The sequence below is a fragment of the Bos indicus x Bos taurus genome, chromosome 7 (assembly GCF_003369695.1).
Source record: "Bos indicus x Bos taurus breed Angus x Brahman F1 hybrid chromosome 7, Bos_hybrid_MaternalHap_v2.0, whole genome shotgun sequence".
NCBI lineage: Eukaryota > Metazoa > Chordata > Mammalia > Artiodactyla > Bovidae > Bos > Bos indicus x Bos taurus.
The window spans coordinates 49,458,814-49,482,634 of NC_040082.1; the positions used below are offsets into that span (position 1 = coordinate 49,458,814).

Here is a 23,821-nt window from a genome sequence, read left to right on the forward strand (position 1 = left end):
CACTCAGTAACTACTATGATTTGTTCCACTGACAAGATGTTTAGAATCAATGATCGAGCCCTCACCCTACTCTCACTCCCAAGTACCACTCCCCGCCCCCCCCAGACTCCTACTCACCCTCCACCACACAACCAAACCACCCCTGTGTCCACCCATCCCTCAGTTCCCCTTACCAGGGTGACAGTGCAGCTGTACTTATATGGAGGAAACATATCGGGCTTGACCTCCACAACTTTCACCTGAGATGTCCTGTTGGTTTGGCCATTTGATAGCTGCAGATCAAAACAAATTACTTAGTGCTTCTGAACCTCAGTCAAGCTCCTGAGGTCCTATGTACTGAAACAGCTTGAGGAAACAGTTGCCCAGGAAGTTGTAGAGCTACGCTCCAAATGAGCCCTCTGGGATGCTAGTCAGCAGTCACCAGCTCACCAAAGATTGAGTGTCACTTTCAACTCCGGGGGTTGCCACATTCCTTTGCATAGCTTCTAACACTGCGTATTGGTAACACTATAAATCAGATTTACAACTACTACAAAGTGAGAAAAGCATATAATTGCTCTATACACAAATATGTGGTTGAATTATGCTGACATAAAGAAGTGTGTGGAATTCCTTGGCAGTCCAATGGTTAGGACTCTGCACTTCCACAGTCAGGGGCCTGTGTCTGATCCTTGATTAGGGAACTAAGATCCCATTTTGGCCATGCCAAAAAAAAAAGTCTGAAAGATTATTCACTAAAATGTCACAGGTTGAGGGGAAGATAATGGTTGTTTCCCATTTTACCAGTAGCTATAAATTTTTCAAATGTTCTACACAAATGCAAAAATGATAAAGAAAGCATTCTAAGTTAAAAATAACTATTCTGTAATAATTTAATTTTCAGAATATAAGATCTCATGTCACTTAACTGGTTTAAGACTAGTAGCAAGAGCATTTATGGCTTTTTACAAATACTGAATTTGCAAATTAAAAGGAAACTACAAAGACTGGCAATTTATACACATAAAGGGGTTCTAAGGCCTGGAGATCTAGGAAGTAGCTGAAGCAGACTCATTACCAGCCTTCTATACTCAAAGACCACACATGCACCCAGAGGCGTCACCACTACTGGGTGAAAAAGATCAACCTTCAAATGAGAAGCTGGCTGATACCCTCGTCGGGACCGATTTACAACTATCACATAAAAGCAGTTACCTGACAGCACAGGGCAAGGGACAAGGCAGACTGATGTTCCTATTCCAATTTGGTCCGTTTTGGGGTTTTCAATTTCAAACTGAGGGGTCAGGAAATTAATTTAATGGGCTGAAATCAGGACTTTGAAAAACAAATGGAAAAATGACTGCATTTAATATGGGCATAGCTTCATTAAGCTTTTAATGTGTAGCTGTATGTATGTCTACTGATGTAGAAATGTGTTTATTACTGATAGGCATGCTCAGAAAACTGCTGATTTAAGGAACTTTGATCATATTCAAGTCACATATGGCAAAGAGAACTACAACAAAAAATGTAAGAAAAAATGTGCTTCAACACATGCAATTTTGACACCTGGTAATAAGTCTTTAACAGCTTTATTATTAAATCGAATGAACTGTACTGGTTACAAGCCAGTGGATGAGATGGTTGGATGGCATCACCAATTCAACGGACATGAACTTGGGCAAACTGGGAGACAGTGAGGGGCAAGGAAGCCTGGCGGCCTGCAATCCATGGCATTGTGACGAGTCGGACTTGACTTGGTGAATGAACAACAAGCCAGTATATGGAGAAAGAGCCATTCTTTTAGGTTTGAAAGATTACATTTAAAGCATAAACACAGACAAATGCAGGAAAGGACTTCAGGGCTGAAACAGTGCACACCAGACTGTCAATAATTGTTATTTCTAGGTGACAGGATCATAAGACTTATTTTCTTTCTGCCTTACCTGAACTTACTATAGCAATCATGCATTCATTTTTTTCTAAAAAGATATGACAACTAAATGCAGTATCTAATCCTAGACCAGATCCTATACTGAAGTAGAAAATGCTATAATGGACTTAACTGGGTAAAACTGACAAAACTGGAATACAAATGAAAAAGTATCAAGTTTCATCCAGTAACAAAATACCTCTATTTTTAGGAAATGCACAATTAAGCATTAAAGAGTAAAAGGCCGTGTTATCCTTAAATCATGCCTATTTTAAATACACACACACACACAATGGGGAAGATACATGAGCACAAATGTTAATGCAAAATGGGCTAATACGTTAACAGGTGACGTTAGAGAGTGCACAGGTGCTCTTTGTACTACTTTTATTCTTAAAACTTTGTTTTAAATTGTTTCTAAATAAAAGTACACATAACAAGAAATTAAAAAATAGACAAGTCATTCATGCTAAACCTACTCCCAGAGCTCTACCAGTGTAATAATGGAGGCTTTTCCCCTATGGCTTTGAGACACTCAATGGAAGCCCTGTTCTCAGAGCAGCCAGCCCCCCAGGGAGCTCCCCCTCTGGGGAATGGTCTTACCTTCACCTCACCAGTGCTAGATGGCTGCTGGATGGGCTGGCCCAGCTGCTTCAGCGTGCTTGGCTTCAGGCCACAAGTCCTCACAGAGGGAGTCTTATCTGAGACAACCAGGAGCCAAACTGGTGACTTAAGTGCATTCAGAGTTGCCCTAAGTCTCTCATCTCCATGCTCAACCCCGACTCCTGCCCCCTTCCCTTTCAACAGTCCCTCCTCCCGGTCTGTCCCAGACCTTACCACTCAGAGGAAAGGCCTGCCTGGCCCTGGGCAGTCCCATGCTGCTGCCTCGGCCCACATTAGCTGGGGCTGGAAGAATTGCTCTCATGGGTCTTGCCGCAGCCAGTAATGATGGCTTGCCCCGTGCTCTGCCTTTAAGCTCTGGGGCTCTGGGCATAGGAGTGAGCAGGTCAACTCTGGGGGGAAAAAAAAAGAAGGAAACTCTCCTAGAAATTCCAGACCAAGGGGAAGAAAATCAAAATGCTATCTCCAGATAGCACTTTATTAGAGGAATACTGTCCTGGTTAAAATGTCATACTTTAGACATTAATTAAACCATTAAGCAGCTCTGTAACCCTGGGCAAGAAATGTCACTTCTGTTTACCTCAAGTTTCTAATACGTAAAATGGGAAAGTAATTACAGGTACTTCATGGGTCATTATGAAGATTTTTAAAAAGTGTAAAACCGTGCCTACAGTGAGGAATTATCAACAGCCAATGTAGTTATAACATCTAATCCACCCCTAGTCAGCTCAAGTATTTGGTATATCAGTCTCCCACATGAGGGCTGCTGAGAGACCCTGGAAAACACGGTCCATGTTTTCTTCATCTCTGTAGCTCCAATTTGAGCATAAGCCTGTCCATAGGAGGCCTCAATACACCTTGGCTAAAGTGCTTCAGCTGCCCAAACCAAAAGTGCACAGCATCCTTCTCTAAGGACACAGAACCATCTCAAAGTATTGATATATTGTTAAATTTTAAAAGGCAATGAGTCAAAGTATGTATGTTATGCTGCCATTTGTGTAAAGAAAGGTGGGGGAAAAAAATAGACACACACACACAATTGACCTTGAACAGCATGTATTAGGGGAACTGACCTACACGTACTCAAAAGCTCGGTGATAACTGCACAGCCTTTCCTCCATATCCAGAGTTCCCCATGTGGCAGATTTAACCCACTGCACACCATGTAGCACAAGAGAATGTATGTACTGAAAAAAATCCGTATGTAAGTGGACCCACACCATCAAGTCCGTGTTTGTTCAAGAGTTAACTCTGTATGTACAAACATCACATGTTTTCCCACCTTTCTTTACACAAATGTTAGCATAACATACATATTTTAATATCTTGACTTAAAAACCTTAACATTATTATAAACACACAAACACACTCCTATCTGTTTATATATACTTAAAATTATCTCTAAAAACACAGCAAGTCTGTGGTAAATGGGAATGGAGCACTGAAGGATGGGACAGAAAGTTTTTTTTCAGGATATATTTCTTACATCTTGGAGTTTGAACTAAGTATATTTTCTATTCAACAATAAAAAATTTAATCATAATAATATAAACGAGAATTTCTAAACCATGACACTACTAACATTTCAGGCCAAATAATTCTCTGGCACAAGAGGCTGGCCTGTGCAGCGCAGGATGTCTAGCAGCATCCTTGGCCTCTATCAGTAGAGGCCAGTACACTCTCTCCCCAACTCTATCAACCAGAAATGTCTCTAAACACTGCCACAATGTCCCCAGGGGCACTGTGCCCCTTTGAGAACCACTGATATAAACAAATAAGGGATTTCCATTTTAAGATGATAGTTGCCTTTGCAAAGCAGCTACATAGAGCATCCAGTTAAACCTCTAAAAACGGGAGGAAAAACAGCCCATACTTATGGACTGCTCCTATCTGAAAGCTTTACATGTGATCTTTTTCAGGCAGTATGGTCAGGCACTGAGGATATGATTTTTTTTTTTTTTTTAGAAGACTCAACTCAAAATTTTCCAGAGGGGGAGAATGAGTATGAAGTGACTGTGCCCAGTCAAATAGAAGCCCAGAAAAGAGTCACAATCAGAATTTAGTTCTCTGACCACCAGGACAGGAATCTTTACATAAGATGTCTTAATAATGCCTTGCTTTCCAAATGTAGGAGCCAGGATCGAATATTAGGTCTGTAACACTGCCCACAGTCTGTACTAGCAAGACTCTACAAAAAATGCTTTAGGGAGACTGACTGAAGAGATGTATAGGACCAGGACAGTACTGAAAAGACAGCAGAGTATAGGAGAAATGGCAAATCAGTGGCTCTAGGCTTTGGTTTCTGTATCTAACATAGAGACCATGAATTGGGCTCTGTTGCCTGTCTCAGGAATGCTATGAAGACATGGACAACACAAACACAGGGCACTTCACAAGCTGCTATTCTAAACGCAACGCTATACATAAGCACACTGGGTTACCCTGTAGGCTTTTTAGGAGCAGGGAGTGAACCGGAGGTGCTGGTCCCCTCGGCTGGCGGTGGCACGTCTAGTCCAGGACTGTCATTTTCAGTTGTCCCCAGAGAGACCTCAGGCTTGACCACTGGCGTCTTAATGACTGCTGCACCATGATTCCCAGGAGTTTCCTTAACCAAAACATGGGCATCTGAGATGATCACTTCCTCCCACTCATTCTCCTCACCCACTTCTCTTGGAGGAGCTACACTGAGAAGCTGGCTTACAGCCTCTGAGTTCTCCAGAGTCAGTTTGGAAGCGTCTTCCTTAGCGGAATTTTGCTCAGTGGTGACAGGCTGCTGATTTCTTTTAACCACAGAGCCTTTGGAGGAGACACCAGAAGTCAATTCCACTTTGACTTTGGCTGGCTTTTCCTAGAAAAAATAAGAAAACCTTTTATGCATGTGGCATTTTACAGTTGACAACACATTTACAAATATTCTCTTATTTGATCCTCGTAACAATAATGTATGAACAACAGATAAGAAGTTGAGGCTGAGAGAGGAAGAGGCTGACTTCAGGCCCCAAGTTTTATAAAACTGGCCTGAACCTAAGTCTTCTGATTCCAGTTTCCTTTCACCACAATATTCAAGGCTATAGTTAGGATAAACCTATTCTTCTAATAAATTTCCTAATGACATGTTTCTTTAGGTTTCAGCAAACAAATGCTGGCATTTTTTACCTCGACCTCTGACTGTTCAAGGCCTTTTTTACTTCTTAAAAAAATTTCTTAACAGTGGTTGTGTCCAGAATGGGTCTCAGAGGTTTTTTCTTCCACATGAATAGTGAAAGGCACTATAAACTAGAAGACAAAACACAAAAGCTGCGTTCTGTCTAGGCTCTGCTTCATCGTAACTGCTTATGTCACCTGAGGCAAGCTTAATCTGATTCCTCATTCCCCATTATGGAAAAAGAGAGCTCTTGGGTCAATGGCAGGCAGACAGCCTTTTGGGAGACTTAATTGTTCATGGAGGGGCAGGACCCCTCTTTGCACTTTTCAGGAAGCTCAGTACCTGTGGCCAGTGCCACTAGATTTCAGTACTGTCTGCCAGTCACTGACTACCAAAAACCTCTTACACTTCTAAAGTCCCTCTGGGCCACATGGTGCCTCTGGCTAAGAACCAACATAGATAACCTTTAAGAAATCTCCAATAAAGCACTCTTAGGTTCTAATATGGAGAAGGAAATGGCAACCCACTCCAGTGTTCTTGTCTGGAGAATCCCAGGGACGGGGGAGCCTGTTGGGCTGCCGTCTATGGGGCTGCAGTCAGACACGACTGAAGCGACTTAGCAGAGTAGCAGCAGCAGGTTCTAACACATGATGACAAACCATGAGGACAAGAAACATTCTTAGTAAATTGTACTCAGCTTCCTGACTGCTCAAGAGGGAAGTCAGCAGAAAAACAGGAGACATGTTAAACCAAATCCTTGAGATGAGGTATCTGAGCAAAATGTTGTCCACTAAGTAGGCTATAGACAAAAATTCTTTGCAGGAAGACTGAGTAATTTAAGCAAACAGAGCAAAAAAACTTGAGCTAGTGATCTCACATTTCCTTCACTCAGCGTACCCTTTTTAGATGTCACTTTCTTTCAAGATGGAAGACAAATACTACCAGTTCCTCGTGCAGAGACCTCAATTACTGCTATAGGAGTCAGGCCTTGACCTAAAGAGCCTTATATACCATCTTTTGTTCCATCCAACTCACTGGGAACTGAGCCACATGTTTCTTGGGCTAATTTTAGTTAGTATGAACTCCAGAACAATATAAGAAAAGGTGAGTCATTTCCTGACTGGCATGGACATATTTGGAACTTTCAGAAACTATTTATACTTGCTCCTTCAGAAATCAGAACTCAAGAAATCTTAAGATTCTGCAGCTTAACAGCACAGCAATGCCTGCAGTTTGGTTTAGTGGAAAAGGCAATAGCATAATTAACAATGTGAATGTAACAAGTCATTTCTCCTCAATCTATTTTTCCTCAGCTGGAAACTGGGAGTTGAACTAGCTGATAACCAAGGTCGCTTTTATCTCTAAAATTTTAAATACATTTATGCTACAATGTTACCCTTTTTCTTCTCACAATTACTTATTCTGTTCCAAGGAGACTTAGAAATCACAGTATATGCTCTTCACACGTTAATTCTTTTTAAAAAATATTTACTTATTATTTATTTGGCGGCATCGGCTCTTCGTTGTGGTGAATGGGCTTACTTCGTTGTGGTGAATGGGCTTAGTTGCCCCCACGGCATGTGGGATCTCAATTCCCCAACCAGGGATTGAACCTGTGTCTCCTGCATTAGAAGGTGGATTCTTAACCACTGGACCACCAGGGAAATCCTTACATAGTAATTCTTGCAAAAATCTTGGAGAAAAAAATTTCTAACTTAGCAAGTAAAGACAAGAGACAAGTAGCTAAGAAAAAAAATTTATGCATGTCATGAGTTCGATCTCAGAAAAAGAATGGCTTAAAAGTTATTTCAATAAAAGGGAGGGGAGAAGACAAAATGAAAAAGGAAAGAAAGCCAAAGTCCAAACAGAATCTGAAGCAGATTATGCACAGGATAGGTTAGACTCGGGCAAAAGCACAGGAAACAAGATCATCTGACAGACGTGCTGTGCATCAGTGAAGAAGGCCAAGGAGAAGTCCAACTACTACCCAATTCAATCTTCCTACCGCAGTTGGGGAAGTGTATTTTGGGAGAATAATTAGGGTGGGAATAAATGAAATGGCTTCACAACAACAAGAAAACTCCACAAACCCCTAGGTATTTCCTGCCCCTTGAAGTGTTAATGTTCACAGCCAGTAACAAGAGACAATTATACTGCTGCCAACAATGGGAGCAGTGAACCCCTACAGAGGATTGAATATATAATTACACTAGAAATGAACCATCCACTTTGCATGGACAATTTCATCTGACCCCTCCAACAACCCTATTGATGTAGGTAATATTCTTAATTTCTATTTACAAATGAAAGGAAGCCTAAATCAAGAACAGAAATGTAGAATGACTTTCCCAAGGTTACAAAGTTAAGGTCTGAACTGAGGAAGCTGACTCCAGAATTATATTCTTAATTATTAACCTATTCTGTCTCCAAAACTGGTGCTATCCTGAACTTCAATACTTAGCCAGAGGGCAAAAGTCACTATCCTGATAATTTTCTAAGAAATGTTCTGTGGAAAATGCCCCAAAGGAACTTAGTAAGTATGATACTATGTAAGTTTTCTCTACAGAGAAGATAAGTCTGGACCATGAGTTGAAACACATGATGAACACAATCCTAAGCCTAAACTATTTTCACAAAAATAATGCCTTCTCTTTCCTTTTCTATCTACCCAAATTCTATTGCTCTTTCCAAATCATCTCCTCTATAAAACCACTTCTATTTTAGTCTTTTTGTCCCTAGATAATTTAGTCTCATATCAAAAATGTAGCAAGTATGTATGATTTATAGTCAGTGCCAAGCATACAACAGGTAACAAAAAACATGTTCTGAACTGAACATCACAGGGGCATAGCTCTAATGCTCATTTATTTACCGAGCACCATTTATTTGGAGACAGAAGTACATATTTGGAAAGTTAAACTATGGCAGAGCTTGAATACTGGGTTAAAGACCTCCACTTTTAATAGAAGCTATAGGAAACTAAGTGGGCTTCCTTAGTGGCTCAGACGGTAAAGAATCTGCCTGCAATGTGGGCAACCTGGATTTGATCCCTGGGTCGGGAAGATTCCCTGGAGAAGGAAATGACAACCCACTCCAGTATTCTTGCCTGGAGAATCCCATGAACAGAGGAGCCTGTTGGGCTACAGGCCATGGGATTGCAAAGAGTCAGACACTACTGAGCAACTAACACTTTCCACACGAAACTAAAAGGACTCAGAGCTAAGGAATGAGATGTGCCCTGTGTGTATGAATAACTAAGCAGTTAGTGTGGGGGGTGGATTGCTAAAAATGCGACCCTAACAGGAAGTGAATAATTTAACCCAGTATAGTCATTCATGGAAAACTATGAAGCAATTAAAGGTAACGCTTTTGAAGAATATTTAATGATATGGTATGGTAAAAGAAAAAAGACAAGATACAGAATTTCTATACCCACAGATAAAGACTAGAAAAAATCTTAACAGACACTGAAATCTTAACAATGGCTTTTGTTTGGATGGAGGTTATGGATAACATTTTATTCTTTCTTCTTAAAAAGAAAGAAACTGACTTATTTGTAGCATCAGAAAAGTTAAATGAATATTAATTTAAGTCATCTATTCTTAAGGGGAACAGTAAGTTTACTTTGTGAGGTTTCCAAAGCAGTGATGGCCAATGGACTTTACCTTTGGGATCCACTTCCCTCCAAGGAAGTTACCACAGGTAGGGCACTTAGGTGGTTTGTGCCTGGTGACATATGTAAAGGAGCAGCCTGGGCTGGTGCACGTTCCATGGCCCCGTCGGGTGTATGTAGTAGTCTGTAAAAAAAAAAAAAAAAAAAAAAAAAAGTCAGAATCAACAGTACAATCTAATTTCTCTCAGATCCTCATGACTGTTATAACCCCAACAATGGCAGGAGGATACCAGCTTGCAAAAAATTAGCCAGTTCATGATCTTAAAAGGTCAGAATTGGAAAGGCCCTAAAATACAACTAGTTAGTTCACTTTTTAGAAATGGAGAGAGTGAATGCAAATGAAGAAAGACAACTGCCTAGGGTTACAGAGTTAGGTACCAGAAGAATAGAGATTATGATAGTTACAATTAATTAAGTGAAGTACCACACAATGCTAAACACTATCGATGTCGCACTTGAAGTTCTCAGCAATACTATGAGGCAGGTATTACTACTACTGAGGTTCAGAGTGGTTAAATGCTTTGTTTCAAATCATGAATCATGTGGTGACTCAAGGACAGAGAGAGCCCTAGAAGACAGTCAAAACTCCTTCCACGCATCCTGCTGCACCCTATGGCTCTCCACACATCAAAGAATTTGCTTCATCTTCTCTCTTATTAGGTAAAAATCAGAGAACCTAGAATCTAGGATTCAAAGATATAAAAACAGTCCAGTCACCAAAAAAATGAGAGGGAACTCCAGTTGAAACCAGTTCCTTTGACACTCAACAGAATTTGATTATTTGTATACATATATTCAATCACTGGCTCACATAATCAATCTCTAGTGATTTCCCTTTGAACAGAATGTATTACATTTCAGCTACAAATAGAAATTAGCCACGCTCCATTTCTTGATTAATGCTGGAAAGAAAACACTTTCCTGTGAGATCTGTTCAGTCACTTATGAATGGTTTACCCAGCTACTAATCCCTGTCTCCCTAGCCCGGCCAGAAAGCAAAAACCTCCCTTAGGAAACACCAAGCTGCCCCTAGGCTGCCTCTGGCCAGAACACCTAAGGAAAAAGGGATACGACAGTGGTAGCAAATCAAGGATGAGTGTGAAGTTGTGTCGCCCCAGGAAAAAGGATTTGGGTTCCAACTTCGTCACTGTCACACTGAATGAGCTGGGGGTAATTCATCTTTGCTCTTGGGCCCTTGATTTCCTCTTCTGTAAAATCACCTGCCCTTTCTGCTTAATGGGTATATCTTGAGGAACAAAAAGTTTGTAAGACTATTTTTAATGGAAAATAAAACATTTCTCTTTTCTCTGACTGTGGCCCCACACAGAATAGTCATCAGAGAAAAGTTAGTTCCATAAATAAATCACCACCAACTTGGAAATACTCCTAAACAGCAGCGTACAGAAATGACTTTAGAAAATAATGCCAGTGTTCAAGGTTGATGTTGCTCTTCTAGAACTTGATTTAACATTTATTAGACCATGAAAGAACATTAATTTCCTGAAGAGGAAAGGCTCAGGAAAAATAGTTTACTACAACTTTCTTATCTAATAAAGTATTATTTATCTGTAGCGGGAATTTTAAGAGGAAAAGGCAGACTATGACAAGTTAAATATATGTACCTAAAAGAAACCAAGATATGTACCCTAAAAAAAACCAACAAGTAACGAAGACAAAGTTAATAAGCCATAGACCAATAAACGAGATAAAATGGATTCATTAAAAATATTCAGTTTGGAGTTCCCTGGTGGTCCAGTGGTTAAGAATCCACCTGGCCTGGATAGCATTTGGATTTGCCACATGAATAATTTAATTACAGCAGAAACTGTAGATAAAATGTATGGTTTCTGCTTAAACAGATAACATGTTCAAAAAAACTAAGATGAAGGCATACACATTCATAACACATACAATATTCAGATCACCTAGTACAAACATTAAGAAATAAATTTGACCTTTAAACCTAATTTCAATTAAAATCTATGTGAAGGCGTAAAAAAAAAAAAAAATTTAACTGCAAAAATTAAATTAAAAAATCTAATCATATGTATTAGCATTAAAACATGTATGGCAGGTCCTCAAAGTATTTAAGCTTAACTTACAAATAGTGGCTTGTATAGGACAACCTGCCTTAAAATGCTGAGAGATATTCTCGTTTCCAAAAAAAAAAAAAAAAAAAGAAAGACTGATGCCAAAGCTCCAATACTTTGGCCACCTAATGCGAAGAGTCAACTCATTGGAAAAGATCATGATGCTGGGAAAGACTGAAGGCAAAAGGAGAAGGGGGCAGCTGAGAATGAGATGGTTAGATACTATCACCAACTCAATGGACATGAGTTTGACCCAACTCCAGGAGATAGTGAAAGACAAGGAAGCCTGGCATGGTACAGTACATGCAGTTGCAAAGAGTTGGACATGACTTAGAAATTGAACAACAAAGTAAAACTATCATGTGCAAATTATTCCTCAAATATGTTATTCCTTCTCCTTCTTCCTTAACTTTTTGTACCAATTTGTGTGTTGAGGAGGACCAAGGATATATGTGGTTTGATTTGGAAGCATGGAAGGAGAATCAAAAAAAAAAAAAGAATCCACCTGCTAATGCAGGGAACACGGGTTCAATCCCTGGTCGGGGAGGATTCCACACGCCTGGGGGCAACTAAGCACACGCGCCGCCACTACTGAGCCCAGGAGCTGCGACCACTGAAGCCCGTACGCTCTGGCGCCCGCTCTGCAGTGAGAAACCTGAGCACCACAGCTCGAGTAACTCCCACCCACCGCAACCTGTAAAAAGCCCACATGCAGCAATGAAGACCCAGGGCAGCCAGAAATAAACAAATAATTTTTTAAAAAAATATTCAAGCATTTCAAAAGAAAATATAACAAAACATAACCAAAACAATAACAAGAAGTAAAAGGACATATTTAAACCAAATCATATTAATAATCACATTAAATATATAGTGCCTAAATACTAAATACCTAAATTACAAGGCAGAGACAGTCAGACAGGTCTTGCTCTTACAGTCAAACTATATGCTGTCTACCAAAAAGGTACTTTAAATACAAAGCTACAAAAAGGTAGAAAGATGGAAAAATATATAGCTCGTTAATAACAATAATCAAAAGCAAGCTTGATATCAGACCTAAGTAGATTTCACAGGCAACAGTGTGAGAGATAAATGCCATTTCTTAATAAAGGAACAATAAACGTATCCAGAGAATTTAACAATCCTAAATGTTTATGTATTTAATAACAGTCAAAATACATGACACATAAACTAACAGAACTGCAAAAAGAAACACACAAATCTATGATGAATGGCAGATGCTTTCTTAGCAGTTGACAGAAACAGCCGACAGAAAATCAGCAAGGAACATCACAAATCAACTCAACCTAATCTGAAATGTACAGAACACTCCAACAGCAGATTACACACTCTTTTCAAATGCACTTAGACCATTTATCAAGAGAATCCATACTCTGAGCCATAAAATAAGCCACACTCAATTTAAAAGGATTCAGATCTTACACAAACTACAAAGTTCTAATCACAATGGAATCAAATCAGAAATCAATACTGAAAGATATCTGGAAAATCCCAAATATTTGGAAAGTGATACACCTCTAAATAACTCATGGGTCAAATAAGTTAGAAAGCATTTCCAACTGAATAAAAATGAAAACATATCCTACCAAAATTTGTGGCATGCCACTAAAAGTACTGCTTGAAAGTCAAAGTGAAAGTCGCTCAGTCGTGTCTGACTCTTTGCAACCCCATGGACTATACAGACCATGGAATTCTCCAGGCCAGAATACTGGAGGGGGTAACCCTTCCCTCGAAGAAGGCAATGGCACCCCACTCCAGTACTCTTGCCTGGAAAATCCCATGGGTGGAGGGGCCTGGTAGGCTGCAGTCCATGGGGTCGCTAAGAGTCAGACACAACTAAAAGACTTCACTTTCACTTTTCACTTTCATGCATTGGAGAAGGAAATGGCAACCCACTCCAGTGTTCTTGCCTGGAGAATCCCAGGGACTGGGGAGCCTCGTGGGCTGCTGTCTATAGGGTTGCACAGAGTCGGACACAACTGAAGCGACTTAGCAGCAGCAGCAGCAGCAGCCTTTCCCTTTTCCAGGGGATCTTCCCAACCAAGAGATTGAACCCAGGTCTCCGCAATGCAGGCAGATTCTTTACCAGCTGAGCCACAAGAGAAGTCTGAAGTAGTGCTTGGAGGTAAATTAAGCACTAAGCAGCTATATTAGAAAAGAAAGTCTCAAATCAATAACCTCAGCTTCTACCTTAAGAAACTAGGTAAGACCAAATTAAACCCAAAGCAAGCAGAAGAATGATAATAAAGATCATGGCAGAAATGAGTGAAACAGAAAGCAAAAAAACAATAGAGAGGATCAATGAACCCAAATGTTCCCTCTCTGAGAGCAATAAAATCAATAACCTCTGGCCAAGTTTATCAAGAAAAAAGAAAGAAGACCCAAATTACCAGTGTCAGTAATGGAGAAGGGAAATCACTACATATTTTATAGATATTAAAAGGACACAGGTTCCTCAAAACTTTAAAGACAGAATCACCACATGATTCAGCAATGCTACCCTTAGGGTATTACATCCAAAAGAACTGAAACAGGGACTCAGACAGACATTTGTATTCCAAAGTTCCTATCACCACTACTCACAGTAATCAAAAGGTGGAAATAAACCAAATATCCAGCAATGTTTATGAATGGATAAACAAAACGTAGTATATACACACAATGGAATATTTTTTAGCCATAAAAAGGAATGAAATTCTGATACATGCCATAAGACAGATGAACCTTAAAAATACGTTAAATGAAAAAGTCAGATTAAAAAGGTAGTCTTTGAATGATTCCACTTATTTGAGGTACCTAGAATACACAAATTCCAAGAAAGTAAAATAGCTTTACTAGGGCCTAGGGTAGAAAGCAGGGGCAGGGAATGGGGAGTAACTGTTTCATATACAGTTTCTGGTTGGAATGATGAAAAAGTTCTGAAAATGGGTAGCGCTAATGACTGCATGACACTGTGAATATACTTAACACCAACAGCATTTGAATTGTACACTTAAAATTGACTAAAAGGGTAAATTTCATTACATATATTTTACCAGTTTTTAAAAATTGTGTGAAAGACAAACTTTCAAAGCTCACTCCAAAATAGATAATCTGAATAGTTCTATATATATTTTAAAAATTGGACTTGCCATTATAAACCTTCCCACAAAGAAATCTTCAGGCCCAGATGAGTTCATTGATAATTCTAACCATTTAAGGAAGAAATAATGCCAGTACTATACAAAACTCTTTCAAAAAACAGAAGAGCAGAAAATATTTCACAGCTCATTCTATGAAGCATAACTTTGATACTAAAACAAGAAAAACACTGTATAAGAAAATTAAGAGACCAATAATATTCCTCATGAATATAAATACAGAAATTCTGAACAAAATGTTATCAAATCCAATCCAGTAATATATTAGAAGGATAATATATCACTGCTAAGTGAAGTCTACCCAGGAACACAAAGTTATCATTTGAAAAATACTATTAATCATACTAACAACAACAACAACAAAAAAACCCCAATCATTTCTAAAGACACTCAAAAATCCAATATCCAATCCTGTTAAAAACTTCCAGAAAAAATAACTTCCTAAACATGATAAGGGTATCCATGAAAAACCTACAGCTAATGATGAAAGACTAGATACTTTCACCTTAGACAGGCAGACAGACAAAGGCGCTGGCTCACAGCACTTCTCCTCAACAGTGTGCTGGAGGTCCTTCACAAAACCCTAAGGCAAAGTCTCAGCCCACACGCTGCAGCGTGTGACGGAAGTAACACTGAGAATCAAAAGCCCTGGGTCCTTGTTCTGCCTTGTCTCGCAGCTCAGTGACCCTGAATCACAGAACAAGTCCTTTTTCTTCTTTGGACCTTTTCCCTAACCTGCACAATAACAGGATTGAATTCTATCAGTGATCTCTCAAGTTTTCTACATCAACACTTCAGAAAATATGATAAAACCCATGGAACCTATCCCAAGAAATTACTTTCTCAAAGAGAAAAATTTGTATGTAACTTGAGTTCAAGGATCCTGTGGAGCTCTATTCACAGACCCGCCCCCAACTCCCTCACCCCCAGTTAAGAATATCTGAACCAGAAAATCTCTGAGATCTCTGCCAGTCGCCATGTCCTAAGTTCATTAACAATTTTAGAAAACTACCTGAAAGAGAATTCTTACAGAGCCATAATCTCCATCAACTCCCCACATACTAACCAGTTTGATGGAGGTGGGATTCTCCACAACCGAGTAGGCAGGAAGAGGCAACATAATGAACTGTGTGGCTGGCGCAGAGGAGCTACTCTCACCGGAATCCTGCGGGTACAGGGAGACAAGACAGTTTTATTGAGATGGAGTGAAGAACACCCAGGAGCACTCATAACACTGAAGATAATCAAGTCCAATAACCAAAGATAACATGCTTATCCAGTGGGTGCATCAAGAAAACATATGAATCTACAATTATCTCAAAATAAAAGTTTAACTAAGGACAAAGAAAACCACTACCACAGGGAATGTGCTATCCTCATTTTACAAATGAGAAAACTGAGGTTAAGATACTTAAGACTCCAAAGATCACATCAATAGTCAAAGAAACCGATTCTTGTGACCATCAGATGTTCTTAGGAACCTATTCAGTTCAGTTCAGTCGCTCACTCATGTCCAACTCTTTGCGACCCCCATGAACCATAGCACACCAGGCCCCCTGTCCATCACCAACTCCCGGAGTTCACCCAAACTCATGTCGATCAAGTCGGTGATGCCATCCAGCCATCTCATCCTCTGTCGTCCCCTTCTCCTCCTGCCCCCAATCCCTCCCAGCATCACAGTCTTTTCCAATGAGTCAACTCTTCACATGAGGTGGCCAAAGTACTGGAGTTTCAGCTTTAGCATCATTCCTTCCAAAGAAATCCCAGGACTAATCTCCTTTAGGATGGACTGGTTGGATCTCCTTGCAGTCCAAGGCACTCTCAAGAGTCTTCTCCAACACCACAGTTCAAAAGCATCAATTCTTCAGTGCTCAGCTTTCTTCACAGTCCAACTTTCACATCCATACATCACCACTGGAAAAACCATAGCCTTGACTAGACCTATTAATCAGGTCAATGGCATGCTTCATTACCATATACAGCACTGCGGCAACAAATAATAAAATTTATGCCTGGCAAGGAATCCTTTGGAGGGCTATCTGCTCTCACCCATCCAGCTGTAGGGGCCACTGCATGCTGGTCCTCTTACATTGAGCAGGACAACTACCTCTCTCAGGATGCCATCCTACCCAGGATGACAGACAGCCTGGTGGCAGCTCCCCAACTCTTCACTTCCAGGGTCCACGCTGTGGTAATCACTGAAATCACTGCTCTTTCCCCTCAACTGGGCATGAATGGAAAGCCACTGGGAAGAGATCTCCCCCTGTTTTCTTGGCTATTAGTCCGATCAACCTGACTGTGAAAAGAACTTCCTTCTTCTACTTACTCTGTGCCCAGGAAGGCCATTTACAATCCCTCCTAAACAGTTTTCAAGATGCTATTATGTTTGTTGAAACAATCGTAAGGGAACATAAAATCCTAACCAATGCCAACAGCCTAACAGATCCTGGCTTTGACTCATGGACAAATATCATTCCCATCCCTCCTAATGTACCTTATCTCGTGTGAAGAAAACACTGGCTAATCTGAGCAAGTGGAGATGTGAGAATGCCTAAGAAACTGAAGAGGACTTTGGACCAAGCCTAGGGGCAAAAAGGTTCAAGAGGACTGCAGTCCAACTCAGAAGTGCCACACCAATTCCTAATTACCACTACTCCAGAATCACACTGCATGGGTCTAGCTGCCTTTTTAACTCTCTCAGGTAAAGCACAATCACAGTACCTGTCACTTACCTTCATGACTGTTACTACAGACATACTCTCCCCCACCTGGGGGTGGGGCACAGTCAGGCTTCCAGTGGTGAGGTCTGATGAGCCGTTCACTAAGGTCTCTTCAATAACCAGGCTTGTCTGATAAGGTTGGTGGCTCTCCCCTACCTCCAGGGAAGCCTCATTTAGGAGCACATCCTGGCTGAGGATCTCTGAGGTGGCGATCTCCTGTACAGCACCAGGCTGGGCAAGGGCTCCCACATCCTCAGCTAAGGCCTCCACAGTCAGGCATTGTTCTGCCATGCCTGCATGGCCGGGCACTGTCTCCAGGGCAGTGTTGGACACAAGAGATGGTCCTTTGGGGGACATCTGGTTCTGGGCCACACACAGCTCTAGCTGAGGGCAGCTCCGCTCCTCCTGCAGGCTGCTCTTGGGGATGATGATGTAATCTGAGCGAGGGAGGATCTTGCGGAAACCTGGGATGTCCGGAACCACAGCAGTCAGTCCAGAGAGCTTAGAGTTCTGACGATGAAGAAGCCACGTCGGGGAGACAAGCAGAGATAACAGAGTAAGACCACGTGAATATACATGTATAAGCTTCCCCCCCCCCGCCCCCCCCACAGAAGAACCAGAAAGATTCCATTCTCTTGACCTATGACTTAGGGTTAGCCTCTGCCAATAGCAATATCATCTTCATTTGAATCATACTTTAGCCAGTGTAACTTACTCAGTCACAAAGGAGACAATAAGTGGGTTAGATTCTATAAGGGGCACTGATCTTGGCATCATGCAACTGTGAGCTGAACTCCCAGATCTGGTGGAGTCTTGAACAAATTCTTTCCCCTTTTTAGGTTTTGCTGCCCTATCTGTAAAACAAGGGAACTGAATCTGGCTATTTATGAGTTCTTTTCCAGCTCTGACACTTTAGGATTTCAAAGTAGCTTTAGATGCCAGGATGTATAAGGGAGATTTAGATGCCAGGACGTATAATGCTCAATGAAACATTTAAAGCATAAGATACAAACCAATAGGCCACTCTGGATCTCAGGGAAGCAAGGAAGAATTCTGACATCATAGCTTCTCCCAGACTTGCAAAGAAGGCTTCACAACAGAATGTGTATAGGGGAGGGGTTATACAATAAGGACCTGAATATACTAGGGGAGGTGGGAGAATATAAACATTAACACTGACCTAGGAAGGTTTAGAAAATACTTCTTAAAAGCAATACTATTAAGTTAGGTACTATTATCATGCCCATTTCTCAAATGAGAGAAATGCAGGAGGGTAAACTTTCCCAAGACACACAATTAGTGAGTAGTAAGACTGAAACTCCAGGCCAGGTCTTCTAAGGAGCTAGAAGACCAGGTACCAGAACACTAGAAGCCACAGCTCTGCATGGCTACCTGGAACCAAGAAAAAGGTGATTGTGTTTTATTTTTTCAATTTAAACTGAAAGTTACCCAATAAGGAAAACAGAAAAGCTCAAAGTGAACAGATAAGTGAGAATGGAAATTAATTGGACCAAAAACTAATTTTAGAAGCATCATTTAAAAACAACTGAATCAATTACAAAAGGATCTTTAAAAAAAAAAATCAAAAGAAGTGGATGAGACTTAGGCTACAAAGGAAGCACTCAGGTGAAACTTGAAAGCAAACTGTCCAAACCCATTATGGAGCCTTTACTGGAGACAAAATGAAGAAATGATATCCTCAAGTCACCCTTTGAAGCCGACAGGTCAAGAGAACAAAACTAAATGGTGGCAAATACAAAGGCTGGTCTGGACTTTATCAACAAATCCAAGCCCAGAGAAACCAGGGCAGCCTGAATGACATTCATCTTACACACTGTAAGGAATGACACTGCAACCACAGGCCCAGCAACCTGGCAAGAGCCCTAAAGAGCTGCAAGGGACATAGCCCACCACAAGGTCTCCAACAGGTTCCCACAGAATGCAGGCAGAGGGTCCCACCTGCACACCAGGTAATTGGGGAGAGGTCAAACAGCATAGAAAATCTCACCCGGTCTTGGTACATCCCAGATGCTCGTTAAATGTCACCTTTTCTTATTATATGGTCACTGGACATTTAATCTACTAAAGAGTGGTATTTACTGACCAAGTCACTATGTTCCAAGAATTCAGCCAGGTGTTTTACATTATCTATTTTAAACACTGCGAACAGATACTATTATCCCCATTTTACAAATAAGGAAAGCAGGACTCAAAGCTTAAATGATTCTTTCAAGGTTATAGCTAGTTAATATTAGAGCTAGTTTATTCATAATAATCTTGGGGATAGTGGTGGAGATGATGGTAGATACAAATTTACATATGGATAAAAAATCACTATAGATGATCTACTTAAGTTTTTTAAGTCTTAATAAGAACCTATAACAACACCCAGTTTTAAAAGCTATGTCAGGGGACTTCCCTGGAGGCCCACTGGGTAAGACTCTGTGCTTCTATAATAAAGGGAGCATGGGTTCAATTCCTGGTTGGGCGAACTATGATCCCACATGGCCAAAAAATTGAAAATTTTTTAAAAACTAAAAACCGTATCACTTCAGCATTAGGTAAAATTTTCTTGTATCGTGGGCAAAAAGTTTGTGACTTTATAATGGGGAAACCAAAGAAAATATGTGTACTTTTCCTAGACTTCACCTCTCCTTCTCCACAGGGATTGTTTCCTAGACTCACAGTTTACAAACAACTCATCCAGAGGAGGGGTAGAGGGGCACCTCCCAGATGGTAGGCAACACAGAGCTCTTCTAAGAAGACCAATGCCAAGCCAACAAGGACAAACTAATCTCAATGGTGGCCAGTGGCAGATGGGCACCACTGAAGGAAACATAACCTGTTTTGCTATAGCATCGTCATTGCATTCCTGAAGAACTTTTGCTCTATACAATCAAAAAAGTCAGAGACTGTTGTTTCAATTGGAAAACAAGGAGTTAAGGTGAAAAGGTTTCCACTTACAACAAGGTTATTTTTCCTGTTGGAATTTTAGTTAAAAAAAAAAAAAAAAGGCAGTACTAACAGTTGTCAGTACATTTTATTATTGTGAACAGTAATAACAAAATGGCTGACAGACACAAACCAAAGAGTTTTCTTGCTTATTCTTTAATGCAGACGTTCAAAGGCTTAGTCCCTTCCATGAACTTCAGCTTTAGGCTTACACTTTTCGTTCAATAGTTCAATACCAGTGCTAGAACATGGTCTTATATAAAGCAGCTGTGTCTACCTCTAAACTCACAAGCCTAACTGCTGATTATGGGATAACTTATAGTGGTCAACACAACACAAATTAATAACATTCACACTCAATTGATAACATGAAAATCCACGGTGTAGGGAAAATGTCTGTAGAAGCTACTCAATGAAGGCAAAGGAACACTTAACTACTCACAAGGACGAGAGGCTCCAAGTTTGCTAAAATTCAGAAAAGGAACCTAAGGCTCCCTGGAGATAATGTACGGCCACAAGCAGAGTATAAGAGAGTGTGGGGCATCATCAGAATGGAAACAGAGGGAGTCCCCTGGCAGTCCAGTGTTTGGGACTCAGCACTTTCCATGCCATGGCCCAGGTGCAACCCCTGGTTGGCTTAAGATTCTGCAAGCCATGTGGCGCAGACAAAAAAGAGAAAGAGACAATATCAGACTCAAGAAAGGTAAAAATGACTCAACTTAAAAGTTTTCCCAAGAGAAGAAAACCGGAGAACAAGAGGTTGGATTCCCCAAGCCTTACCACTACAGCAATGGAGGTATTAGCTGAAGGGGGAAAAAAAATTACTTACAGGATCCAGACCTTCTTTCTCTAGTTTGGCTTTCTCCAGGTAGTAACTCCTCTCAGCCACACTGAGAAGCCTCCAACTCTCACTAATCTTCTTATTGATCTCAGACTGAGGGAGGTGGGGGAGCTCCTGCTGCACTTTCAGGTAGATGTCGTAATAGTAGAGAAGGTAAGCAGACCTGAGGAAGCAAGGACTTCATGAGGTTTCCCCTCCCTCAACCAGTAAATTCTACAATATTTGAGTAGTGAAGAGTTAAATACAAAACCCAGCTTTTCATTTCAAAAGCATTTCTGTAAACAGAGACTGAAGCAAAGAAGCATTTAAATAATATCCCCAGAGGGTAAATGACAGGAGGTTTCTCCCTCCAGAAACCTGGAAGCAAAGGCTTATCTGGTTTACTTCACCACCACCACTTTTTCTGCAGGGATGGCTGACTCTAAATCCCAATATGGGCAAAAAACAGATACAAATGTTCTGTCATTCCACTTTTAGGAAAAGGTTAGAGGACTGATTACCACTCACATCCTCCTCATCTACATAGCCTTTGGTCATCTCTCTGGTAAACAACACCTAGCCGAGGCCGAGAGGGAAGCAAGCAGACCTGTCGAAGTGACCCAGAGCTGGGAGCCTCGGCAAGAAGTCTGGGGAGTTCACAGTTAAGAAGGAGATTAGAGCTACAATCTGGATATTCTTTATAGGTATCATTGGTGCTACTTATAATTCCATATTTTTATTGATGCCCTAATAGACAACAGAAGTATTAATAATGCAGGATGTGGTTCTCTTGTACAGAGTTTTCCACCATTTGTATGCCTATTTCCTGCTACAGCCTAGAAACAGGACCAAAATTTGGAAAGGAATGACAACTGCTGACATCAACTGGCCACTTCCTACTCCCCAACTCCCTCTCCCCCAACCCCACTACCTCTATCAGGAGACTTCAAGAACTGACATGGCATTCTCAATGAATCTGGACACAGTCTAAAGTCTTCTTGTTCAACAGAGATCTCCAAGCAGATTCTGTTTATAAATGCCAGCTACCAAAATGTGTTGGCTAACCTGGGTTTCTTGGCCTTTTCTCCATGGATTTTATACTTCTTTTTCTTCTTGGGTGGCCCAGGGGAGGTGTAACAGTAGGCTTCCTCAATTTCCTCCATCACGACAGTTACCTCAGTACCATCATACGATGCATCCATGGCTAGAGGAAAGTCAAACACAAACAAGTGTCAAGAATCTACCTGAAAGAGGACAGCAGCCTCCCAATCCAATGATCCCTTATCTCTGCCAGGGCTTTAAGACTCAGTCATTTCCCAAACTCAGCAGATGTATCTTAAGCACCACCTGGGGACTTACTAAATATACAGATTTTAGGATTCCACCTCAGCCTTCTAATCAGAATCTCTAAAGGGTATGGCAATCTGCATCCTTAACAAGATTTCTGTGCCATGTGCTTAGTTGTTCAGGCATGTCTGACTCTTTTTGACCCTTTGGGCTGTAGCCTACCAGGCTCCTCTGTCCATGGGATTTTTTCAGGCAACAATATTGGAGTGGGTTGCCATTTTCCTCCTCCAGGGGATCTTCCTGACCCAGGAATTAAATGCTCGTCTTCTGTGTCTCCTGCACTGCAGGTAGATTCTTAACCTGCTGAGCCATTGGGGAAGCCCTTCATGCTGGAGCTCCAATACTCTGGCCACCTGATGCAAAGAGCCGACTCACTGGAAAAGACCTGATGCTGGGAAAGACCGAGGGCAGGAGAAGGGGGCAACAGAGGATGAGATGGTTGGATGGCCTCACCGACTCAATGGACATGAGTCTGAGCAAACTCCAGGAGACAGTGAAGGACAGGGAAGCCTGGCGTGCTGCAGTCCGTGGGATCACAAAGAGTCGGACATAACTCAGTGACTGAACAACACATCCTTAACAAGCGCCCCAGGTGATTCCTCTGACCAGGCAAATCTGGGATCACTAGCTTAGCCCTTTCACTTATATTCACTCATGAGACACTTAGTAATCCTTCAACTCAAAGATTTATTAGCCCCATGTTATAAGAATTCCATATGTTAACAGGTGAATACTTAGCCAGGAGTCAGTTCTGGATGCTCCCTCATGTTTCATGCCTTAAGTAAAATGCTTCATTGATTTTCATTCATTCAAACGTGTAATAAGTGCCAATATGTAGGAAGTTTCTTTACACTCTGCCAACTTGTGTGACTTTGGACAGGTCCTTAAGCTGCTTTAGGTTCAATTCTCTCTCTTTAAACAGTAAGAAGCAATGTCTCTCCCACCTTACCATGGATTTATAGTGATAAGGCTCAAGGAACAGTCAGGTGCTATACAAAAAGGGTTCATTATTAAAGATGAATAGTCTGTGACTGAGATGCTTAATGACCTCCCCAAAGAGACACTACACCCAGGGACTTGAAAAGCAGATTTTTTTTTTTAACTCAAAAATTCAACTGTGAGCCTTCTTCCATTATACTACACTGCTCCCATCTCCATTAGCAACATTCTAAATCAGCACTGTTCTATTAACATTTTGAAATGACTGAAATGTTCTTCATCTGTGCTCCTCCAATATGGTAGCTACTTATAGCTACTGAGCACCTGAAATATGGATTGTGTGACTGAAGAACTTGAATTGATTTCACTTTGTTTAATTGTAATTAGTTCAAATAGCCACATATGGTTAGTGACTAAGGTAATGAACCACTCAGGTGTAAA

General features: G+C 40.9%; 1 protein-coding gene across 4 annotated transcripts in view; it reads right to left on the reverse strand.

The window, feature by feature from the left end:
• Positions 1–23,821, reverse strand: part of HMGXB3 (HMG-box containing 3) — a 60,877-nt gene that overhangs the window by 35,002 nt on the left and 2,054 nt on the right. For 3 of the 4 annotated variants that reach the window (XM_027545972.1, XM_027545975.1, XM_027545973.1), the window contains 9 exons: positions 22,160–22,298; positions 21,104–21,278; positions 17,335–17,832; positions 15,669–15,767; positions 9,344–9,475; positions 4,975–5,381; positions 2,750–2,925; positions 2,516–2,613; positions 174–272 (listed from right to left, as the gene is read on the reverse strand). In XM_027545972.1, the coding sequence (XP_027401773.1) occupies positions 174–272; positions 2,516–2,613; positions 2,750–2,925; positions 4,975–5,381; positions 9,344–9,475; positions 15,669–15,767; positions 17,335–17,832; positions 21,104–21,278; positions 22,160–22,296 (1,821 nt within the window). In that variant the 5' untranslated portion in view covers positions 22,297–22,298. Of the gene's footprint in view, positions 1–173; positions 273–2,515; positions 2,614–2,749; positions 2,926–4,974; positions 5,382–9,343; positions 9,476–15,668; positions 15,768–17,334; positions 17,833–21,103; positions 21,279–22,159; positions 22,299–23,821 lie in introns of those variants that run through there. The other variant, XM_027545976.1, reaches the window with a different exon arrangement.